The sequence below is a fragment of the Harpegnathos saltator genome, unplaced genomic scaffold (assembly GCF_003227715.2).
Source record: "Harpegnathos saltator strain DR-91 unplaced genomic scaffold, Hsal_v8.6 scaffold795, whole genome shotgun sequence".
Classification (NCBI taxonomy): Eukaryota; Metazoa; Arthropoda; class Insecta; order Hymenoptera; family Formicidae; genus Harpegnathos; species Harpegnathos saltator.
Genome location: NW_020230643.1, coordinates 340,404 through 350,000, shown reverse-complemented (window position 1 = coordinate 350,000; position 9,597 = coordinate 340,404). Strand labels below are relative to the sequence as shown.

At 55.4% G+C, this 9,597-nt stretch overlaps 1 protein-coding gene across 4 annotated transcripts; it reads left to right on the top strand.

Moving 5' to 3' along the window:
• Positions 1 to 132: 132 nt before the first annotated feature.
• On the top strand, positions 133 to 3,830 carry LOC105188848 (DENN domain-containing protein 5B-like). 4 transcript variants are annotated; one of them, XR_003114155.1, is made up of 10 exons: positions 133 to 353; positions 1,230 to 1,366; positions 1,448 to 1,635; positions 1,707 to 1,880; positions 2,079 to 2,308; positions 2,413 to 2,619; positions 2,733 to 2,741; positions 2,977 to 3,199; positions 3,272 to 3,346; positions 3,457 to 3,830. XR_003114155.1 is itself a non-coding variant. In XM_025306656.1 (8 exons), exons 4-8 carry the CDS (start codon positions 1,839 to 1,841, stop codon positions 3,050 to 3,052), a joined length of 564 nt encoding a protein of 187 aa, XP_025162441.1. In that variant the 5' UTR covers positions 133 to 353; positions 1,230 to 1,366; positions 1,448 to 1,635; positions 1,707 to 1,838; the 3' UTR covers positions 3,053 to 3,242. The 4 variants fall into 4 exon arrangements, 1 of the variants encoding a protein (XP_025162441.1); XR_003114156.1 differs by lacking the exon at positions 133 to 353 and adding an exon at positions 768 to 990; XR_003114157.1 differs by lacking the exon at positions 2,733 to 2,741 and having other exon boundaries at positions 3,457 to 3,824.
• Positions 3,831 to 9,597: the final 5,767 nt, after the last annotated feature.

The following is a 9,597-nucleotide window of genomic DNA, read 5'->3' as shown; positions in this document are numbered from 1 at the left end:
TAATGCCATCTATGTGTCACGCCGAGAATTTTTTAGACTGCCCTAGTACAATGAACAGCCGGAGCTCATCTCCTTAGCGCTCGGAATGCCACATTTGTCTCAATTAATCGATATCTTCGCGCATGACACACGATCGACTACAAGGTCCGACTTTTCAGTGCGAGGAAGGGCCAGAACGGATACAACGCGAGATCATTGTCGCGGCACTTCAAGCTGTCGGCCCATTCGCCGGGTGCCGCGTTAGCGTATTACGACTCTACCAAAGACAAGTTGCTAGTGACCAAATCGATATCTTTACTGTGCCAGCAACCCTACCTCCACGCGGCCAAGACGTTCCTCAATAATCTCTACAGGTAAGATCAAGAGAGAGAAAGGTTGTCGCGGCGAATTCTACGCGGCTCCGATCGCTTCCGTTGTCCTAAACCAACATCGTGTGCACATCGCGAGATCTCTTTTTCTCCGCTCGTCGAATTGGCGGTTTCTCAATACCCTGCCAAAGTCATTCTATAGCTCGCTTGCGTGTAAAAATAACAATTAATCTTCAAATGCGATCTTTAAATGCCAATTTTAAATGGAAGGTTTTAACGCTGATGTTTCAATGGCGTCGTGCGTGGAATATTTAAATGGCGTCTGAAAAATATGGGATTTTTAAATGGCGCCTGGAGCATGTAGTTCCATAGAGTGGTGGGGGTATCGATCAATAAAATTTTCAGGTGCGTTCCTAGACGGGCTATAGGGCTGGGCTGGCCGGGACCCAGCCCTATAGCCTGTAGTCTGGAATCCTACGTGTACAATTTACTGTATAATGTGCCGCTGCCGTTAAATCCTTGAAGTTCTTCGTTCGATGTTCGGTGTTAACCGCCATTAAACCATAAGTGCTTTAACAAGTTTTAACAACGCTTCGACAGACGATCGAATTCGCTTCGAGCATATCGCTAAATTTGAACCGAGTGCTTTCTATACCCAAATATCTAGTGGCCAGTCTCGCAGGTATTGTCCGACACTCGGATATTATCTGAAATAATGGAGCATCCGAAATTAACGTCCAGGTCGACTGCTATTTCTTGTTGACTTTTGTTGCAACTGATTCCGTATCAGCTAATTTCATTTTCCAACTACCACTATTCGGTTTCAGCATTTCTTGTGCTAAGTGATGGTTAATCTGTTTGTTCGTGAAAGCAAACTGTAGAAATCGCTCTCGAGTGACATTTTATCATCTTTGGTTGCAGGCGAACCTCTGTTATGTATATATAGATAAGCAAAGTAGCCAATTCCCGGAACAGTTACCTGTGTCTCCTCACAAAGTGCAGTTTATCACTGAGATTAGGGTGCTTCTAAACAAGTAAAAAGTACCACATTCGGGAAAGTAAGTAATTTTTTAACCTTACCTTCCTCGCTGAGTAAAATGTTGGTTATTCGGTTTCTAAACGCGAAGAACGTTTTGTAGGACTGATAACATGGTCTTAAATTATTACGACGGCGAAATCATGACTAGTAGCTTGACGCTTCCTGGTTCCGGTTTTTACCTTCTTCGCAGAGAATATTCTCTGCATGATGTACTAGATTGGGACCGAACGGAGCCATACCCATAGTCGGACAACTTGCAAAGGATAGTGGACATTGTTAAAAGATCAGGTAACATAATCTTCACCATCGAGTGGCTTAGATAATCGGATTATAACTCTGTCCGGACATTTCAATTGCAGTAAACGTAGATGTTATTAATTCCGTGGAGGATACTACAAACAACAAGATGCTCACACCGCAGGAAGACTACTAAGAGACTCTCGTCTTCAATAACGCTATCAGGAAAATGATTTCTGAACCGTTTTGTACAAATGTTTTCTAATTACGAGCACTTCGTCATACAGCCAAGTCAGGTACGTGTGTTGCATTGAAAAGACTTTGGGGATGTTGGTTATAGATTTATATTTTGTAAAAAGCAAGAAAAGAATTATAAAAAGATTATAAATTTATTTTATCATAATAGGATGGAAATTATTCGTATTTAAGTAATTTGTATGTGTTTGATATTTAATATACACCTAAACTTAATGTTAAATATACGGCTTCTTTAGCATTGGAAGATAAGCATGAGTGGATCAATAACAGAGATAGGATGGACAGGATACGTTTTCGACAAGACTACGTTTTTATCCTACCAATCTACGCAGCATTTACTGTTCATCTACTCGAGATTCCTCAAGACGCAGATGTTCGCCTCTCTCGTCGACAGTAAAGTGATGTCGACGTGGAGCGAGCTCGATTTCAACATAAAGGTCTTCGTCCAAAGGATTTCTCTTATAAAGTAAACTTCGATTAATTTTTATATTCGATTATTTTTATACTCGGTATACGACGATGAGTATTTTTAACTCGGGTTTAATCGGCATTCTTTCCCGTGACTTCCAGGAAGAAAATCAGGTGGAGCATCATACGATCGATGAGGTACGAGCCTTCCACGAGCATGGCGGATACGCAACAAGTACTGGAGCAAAGGTTAACGAACGTGGACTTCGAGACGAATCCGCCCACGGAAATTTTCCCACATCGAGCGGCATATTTTCGGAGCTTTTCTCTGCTGGATAGCGTCGTGTTGAATAAAGAACCCGCTCAGAGGTGCGTCACAATAATTCTCGCGAAATTACAATCTCTTACAATCTCCATAAACTAATCTCACGTTTTCTCAAATTTATTAATCTCTGCTTCTTTATTTTGTGCTTCCTACGTAGTATTCTCTGGTAAAAGATATCTTTCAATAACGGTAAAAGTGAAACTATAGGTCTCGGAGCGAAAATCTGCGAGTCGATTACGTTTTCACACGGAAGAAAATATTTTTACTTGTTAATCACGAACTTGATCTACCTTCTTTCATTCCTCCGAGATCTCTGAACGCACACTGTATATATCGCGAATTATCTAATAATCAGTTTTAATAATGGAGGACTAATGGTCGATCGTATTTCCATTCCGCAGCAGTCGGAGGGGCCAGACGCAGTGGAAATACAAGATGAAATCCATGGACGCTAACGGAAAGCTCGCGACACCTTAGGAACCTGTCGCCTCGACCTCAGACTAAATTCTCGCCAGACATGAGTCCGGCTCTGATAACTGGACGCAAGCCAATTGGGCGTTCGTCGAAAAATTGCTCAAATATGCATTATACCGTATGATAGATATTTGACGATTATCTCAGACGGTATAAATTTATATTTAAAAGTCGACCTAGAAACATTTGACATATATGCTATATGTTTTAAACGTCTTTCAGATGCTTCTAAGACATCTTTTCATGTAGTTGTACTGTCTGGATGTTACATCGAATATCTTGGTTATTTGTTATATAGTAAGTTACAATCTAATTTATTGACAGATCTAAAAATAATTTTACACAATTTAATATTATCACTGATATTGTTATCGTTAACTTAATACGGTTGTTCCTCCTTTTTCAAGTATTGTAAATCTATGACGAAGAGGATGCTGGTAGAGGAAATGGGGTCGGGAGCCACTTGCGCTGGGCCACTGCGGCGAATCTCTGTCCGATGTTGAGGAGGACACTAGTCGCTAGTCCCTGTGATCTGCTGAAACGAGTGTGGAGCCATGCTTCATTTAAGGCAATGAAGTATAAAAACTTGACTGAAGAGTCGAATCAAACCATTTGACTGACACGTTACTTTGAAAATGTGTGAAGAGTATATGCATATGTGTTTCTGAGTGATTGTTGTATGACGCATGATATCTGGCATCTGCATCTACATCATTGTAAAAATATACAATGAATATAACGAAATGAATATGATTGTGTTTGTTGAGCAGAATAATGTTTATGAGAAAAGAATTCTTGCTCGTTTCTTGTTTGGGTGGTGGCGAAGGGTGCGGTGGGTGCGGTGGGAGCGATGTGTGTGGTACATGCGGTGCGTGCGGTGGGTGCGGAGGGTGCGGTGGGTTCGGTGGGTTCGGTGGGTGTGGTGGGTGCGGTGCGTGCGGTGGGTGCGCTGCGTGCGGTACGTGCGGTATGTGTGGTGCGTGCGGTGGGTGTGGTGGGTGCGGTGAGTATGGTGCGTGCGGTGTGTGCGGTAGGTGCGGTGGGCGCGTTGGGTGCGGTGTGTGCCGAGGGTATGTTGCGTGCGGTGCGTGCGTTGCGTGTGAAGCATGCAGTGCGTGCGGTGCGTGCGGTGCGTTCGGTGCGTGCGGTTCATGCGGAGCATGCGGGGCGTGCGGTGGCTGCGGTGCGTGCGGTGCGTGCGGTGGGTGCGATGCTTGCGGTGGGTGAGGTGGGTACGGTGGGTGCGGTTCGTGCTGTGAGTGCCGTTGATGCGGTAGGTGCGATGGTTGCGGTAGGTGCGGTGGGTGCGGTGTGTGCGGTGCGTGCGGTGCGTGCGGTGGGTGCGGTTGGTGCGATGCGTGCGGTGGGTACGGTGGGACCGGTGGGTGCGGTGGATGCGGTGGGTGCGGTACGTGCAGTGGGTGCGGCGGGTGCGGTGAGTGCGGTGGGTACGGTGCGAGAGGTGCCTGCGGTGTGTGCGGTGTGTGCGGTGGGTGCGAATGGTGCGGTGAGTGCGGTGCTACTTCTGCGAAGCGGTCCTCTCGCAGAAGGAGGCCGCCGAGGAGATCCGCAGAGAGGCAGTAGGGCGGGGAAGAATACTGAGGCGGAGGGAACGCCAATGCCTATGGAGAGCGGGGAGGAATAGAATCAGGAAGGGCGACGCTGACTTCTCCGAGGATTAGGAACTACAGAGGATGGTGCGACCAACATCACCGTCACTCCCTCAGCCTGCTGCTCCCCTTTCAAGGGGGTGATGCCGCCGTGCGTTGCGTGCGGTGCGTGCGGTGGACGCAGTGCGTGCGGTGTGTGCGGTGGGTGCGATTTCTGCGGTGAGTGCGGTTGCCCTGCGAGGCGGTCCTCTCGCAGAAAGAGGCCGCGGAGGAGATCCGCAGAGAGGCAGTAGGGCGGGGAAGAATACTGAGGCGGAGGGAACGCCACCGCCTGTGGAGAGCGGTGAGGAGTAGGATCAGGAAGGGGGACGCCGACTTCTCCGAGGAGGGGGAACTACGGAGGATGGTGCGACCAACATCACCGTCACTCCCTCAGCCTGCTGTTCCCCTTTCAAGGGGGTGATGCCCCCCGTGCGTTGCGTGCCGTGCGTGCGGTGCGTGCGGTGGGTGCAGTGCGTGTGGTGTGTGCGGTGGGTGCGATTGGTGCGGTGAGTGCGGCGGTCCTTCTGCGAGGCGGGCCTCTCGCAGAAGGTGGCCGCGGAGGAGATCCGCAGAGAGGCAGTAGGGCGGGGAAGAATACGGAGGCGGATGGAACGCCACCGCCTGTGGAGAGCGGGGAGGAGTAGGATCAGGAAGGGGGACGCCGAATTCTCAGAGGAGGGGGAACTACGGAGGATGGTGCGACCAACATCACCGTCACTCCCTCAGCCTGCTGCACCCCTTTCAAGGGGGTGATGCCCCCCGTGCGTTGCGTGCGGTGCGTGCGGTGCGTGCGGTGTGTGCGGTGGGTGCGAATGGTGCGGAGAGTGCGGTGGTCCTTCTGCGAGGAGGTCCTCTGGCAGAAGGAGGCCGCGGAGGAGATCCGCAGAGAGGCAGTAGGGCGGGGAAGAGTAAGGAGGCGGAGGGAACGCCACCACCTATGGAGGGCGGGGAGGAGTAAGATCAGGAAGGGGGACGCCGACTTCTCCGAGGAGGAGGAACTACGGAGGATGGTGCGACCAACATCACCGTCACTACCTCAGCCTGCTGCTCCCCTTCCAAGGGGGTGATGCCCCCCGTGCGTTGCGTGCGGTGCGTGCGGTGGGTGCAGTGCGTGCGGTGTGTGCGGTGGATGCGAATGGTGCGGGGAGTGCGGTGGTCCTTTTGCGAGGCGGTCCTCTCGCAGAAGGAAGCCGCGGAGGAGATCCGCAGAGAGGTAGTAGGGCGGGGAAGAGTACAAGGCGGAGGGAACGCCACCGCCTGTGGGGAGCGGGAAGGAGTAGGACCTGGAAGGGGGACGCCGACTTCTCCGAGGAGGGGGAACTACGGAGAATGGTGCGACCAACATCAACGTCACTCTCTCAGCCTGCTGCTCCCCTTTCAAGGGGTTAATGCCCCCCGTGCGTTGCGTGCGCTGCGTGTGGCGCGTGCGATGGGTGAAGTGCGTGCGGTGTGTGCGGTGGGTGCGATAGGTGCGGTGAGTGCGGTGGTCCTTCTGCGAGGTGGTGCTCTCGCAGAAGGAGGCCGCGGAAGTGATCCGCAAAGAGGCAGTAGGGCGGGGAAGAATACAGAGGCGGAGGGAACGCCACCTCCTGTGGGGAGCGGGGAGGAGTAGGATCAGGAAGGGGGACGCCGGCTTCTCCGAGGAGGAGGAACTACGGAGGATGGTGCGACCAACATCATCATCACTCCCTCAGCCTGCTGCTCCTCTTTCAAGTTGGCGATGCCCCCCGTGCGTTGCGTGCGATGCGTGCGGTGCGTGCGGTGGGTGCAGTGCGTGCGGTGGGTGCAGTGCGTGCGGTGTGTGCGGTGGCTGCGAATGGTGCGGTAGGTGCGGTGGGCCTTCTGCAAGGCGGTCCTCTCGCAGGAGGAGGCCACGGAGGAGATCCGCAGAGAGACAGTAGGGCGGGGAAGAATACGGTGGCGGAGGGAACGACACCGCCTGTGGGGAGCGGGGAGGAGTAGGATCTGGAAGGTGTACGCCGACTTCTCCGAGGAGGAGGAACTACGGAGGATGGTGCGACCAACATCTTCGTCACTCCCTCAGCCTGCTGCTCCCCTTTCAAGGAGGCGATGCCCCCCGTGCGTTGCGTGCGGTGCGTGCAGTGCGTGCGGTGTGTGCGGTGGTTGCGAATGGTGCGGTGAGTGCTGTGGTCCTTCTGCGAGGCGGTCCTCTCGCAGAAGGAGTCTGTGGAGGAGATCCGCAGAGATGCAGTAGGGCGGGGAAGAATAGGGCGGCGGAGGGAGCGCCACCGCCTGTGGAGAGCGGGCAGGAGTACGACCAGGAAGGGGGACGCCGGCTTGTCCGAGGAGGAGGAACTGCGGAGGATGGTGCGACCAACATCACCGTCACTCCCTCAGCCTGCTGCTCCCCTTTCAAGGAGGTGATGCCCCCGTGTGTTGCGTGCGTTGCGTGCGGTGCGTGTGGTGGCTTCAGTGCGTGCGGTGTGTGCCGTGGGTGCGATTGGTGCGATGAGTGCGGTGGTCCTGCGAGGCGGTCCTCTCGCAGAAGGAGGCCGGGGAGGAGATCCGCAGAGAGGCTGTAGGGCGGGGAAGAATACGGAGACGTAGGGAACGCCACCGCCTGTGGAGAGCGGGGAGGAGTAGGATCAGGAAGGTGGACGCCGACTTCTCCGAGGAGGAGGAACTACGGAGGATGGTGCGACCAACATCACCGTCACTCCCTCAGCCTGCTGCACCCCTTTCAAGGGGATGATGCCCCCCGTGCGTTGCGTGCGGTGCGTGTGGTGCGTGTGGTACGTGCTGTGCAGTTGGAGCTTGCAGTTCGTGCGGTACGTGAGCGCGGAGCGTCAGATAACTCAGTGGTCTAGAGCAGTCGCCCGGCAAGCGAAAGACCCGGGTTCGATTCCCGGTCGACTACCGCGCTCTCGATGTTTTTCTCTCCTCGGAACGAAAAATGAGATACAGGTCCCGAACGCACGGCGTCCCGTCGCCACCTAGTACGCCCTCCTTCTTTCATGGTACGTGAGGTGCGTGCGGAGCGTACGATGCGGGCGGTGCGTGCGGTACTAGCGGTGCGTGCGGTATCTGTAGTGCGTGTGATGGGTGCGGTGGGTGCGGTGGGTGCGGAGGTTGCGGTTGATGCGTTGGTTGAGGTGCGTGCGATGCGTGCGGTGGTTGCGGTGGGTGCAGTGGGTACGGTAGTTACGGTAGGTGCGGAGTGTGCGTTTCGTGCAGTGTGTGCCGTGCGTTTGGTATGTGCGGTGCATTTGGTGCTTGCGGTTCGTGCGATACGTGAGGTGCGTGCGGTGCATGCGAAGCGTGCGGTGCGTGCGGTACGTGTGGTGCGTGCGGTATGTGCAGTGCGTGCGATGAGTGCGGTGGGTTCGGTACGTGCGGTGGGTGCGGTGGGTGCGTTGGGTGCAGTGAGCACGGTGGTTGCGTGGGTGCGGAGCGTGCGTTGTGTGCGGTGCGTGCCGTGCGTGCGATGAGTGCGGTGCGTGCGGTACGTGCGGAGCGTGCGGTATGTGCAGTGCGTGCGGTGGTTGCTGTGCGTGCGATGCGTATGGTGGGTGCAGCGGGTGAGGTGGGTGCAATGCGTTGGGTGGATGCGGTGCGTGCGGTGGGTGCGTTGGGTGTGGTGGGTACGGTGTGTGCGGCGGGTGCGTTGCGTGCGGTCGGTGCGGTGGGTGCGGTGCGTTCGGTGGGTGCGGGGCGTGTGTTGCGTGCGGTAGGTGCAGTGCGTGCGGTGGGTGCGTTGCGTTCGGTACCTGCGGTGCGTTCTGTGTGTGCGGTGGGTGCGGAGCGTGCGGTGGGTGCAGTGTGTGCGGTGCGTATGGTGCGTGCGGTTCGTGCGATGTTTGCGGTGGATGCGGCTGGTGCGGAGGGTGCGGTGGGTGCGGTGGGAATGGGCGTGCGTTGCGTACGCTGCGTTCGGTACTGCGCGTACCGAATTCGCGTGCGTGCTGTACGTGCGGAGCGTGCGGAATGTGCGGTGCGTTCGGTGCGTGCGGAGGGTGCGGTTCATATTATGTGTGCGGTGAGAGAAGTGAGTGCGGTGAGAGCGGTGCGTGCGGCGGGTGCGGAGGGTGAGGAGGGTGCGATATGTGCGTGGCTACCAGTGGGTGCGGTGCGTGCAGTTGGTGTGTTGGTGTCTGTGCGTACGGTGCGTGCGGTGGGTACGCAGTTTGCGGTTGGTGCGTTGGTTGTGTTTCGTGCGGTTCGTGCGGTGCATGCGGTGGGTGCGGTGCGTGCGGTGCGTGCGGTACATACGGTGTGTGCGGAGGATCCGGAGGGTGCGGTGGGTGCGGTGGGAGTTGGCGTGCTGTGCGTGCGGTGCGTTCGGAGCGTGCGGTGTGTGTGTAGGGTTAGGTGGGTGCAGTGGGTGTGCGGCTTGCAGTGGGTGCGGTGCGTGCAGTAGGTTCGTTGGTGTCTGTGCGTACAGTGCGTGCGGTGGGTGTGGTGCGTGCGGTGGGTGCGGAGGTTGCGGTTGTTGCGTTGGTTGCGATGCGTGTGGTGTGTGCGGTGGGTGCGATTGGTGCGGTGAGTGCTGTGGTCCTTCTGCGAGACGGTCCTGTCGCAGAAGGAGGCCGCGGAGGAGATCCGCAGAGAGGCAGTAGGGCGGGGAAGAGTACGGAGGCGGAGGGAACGCCACCGAATATGGAGAGCAGGGAGGAGTAGGATCAGGAATGGGGACGCCAACTTCTTCGAGGAGGAGGAACTACGGAGGATGGTGCGACCAACGTCACCGTCACTCCCTCAGCCTGCTCCTCCCCTTCCAAGGGGGTGATGCCCCCCAGGATGGGGCGCAAGCGGGACGCCGCGACGCTCGACCAAGTGCACCCAGACGTACGCCAACTGCAACGACGGGTAATAGGCAACCGGTCATGGGAAGTAATCAGCGACGGCAACGACACAGCCGGCCACACAATGGCAGGA

Bases quoted from the DNA above. Each gene is read 5' to 3' on its own strand.
- LOC105188848 (XM_025306656.1), top strand. From the start codon at position 1,839: ATGTTTTCTAATTACGAGCACTTCGTCATACAGCCAAGTCAG. The intron at 1,881-2,078 runs GTACGTGTGTTG...CGGCTTCTTTAG, and splicing joins TCGTCATACAGCCAAGTCAG to CATTGGAAGATAAGCATGAG. The intron at 2,309-2,412 runs GTAAACTTCGAT...CGTGACTTCCAG, and splicing joins CAAAGGATTTCTCTTATAAA to GAAGAAAATCAGGTGGAGCA.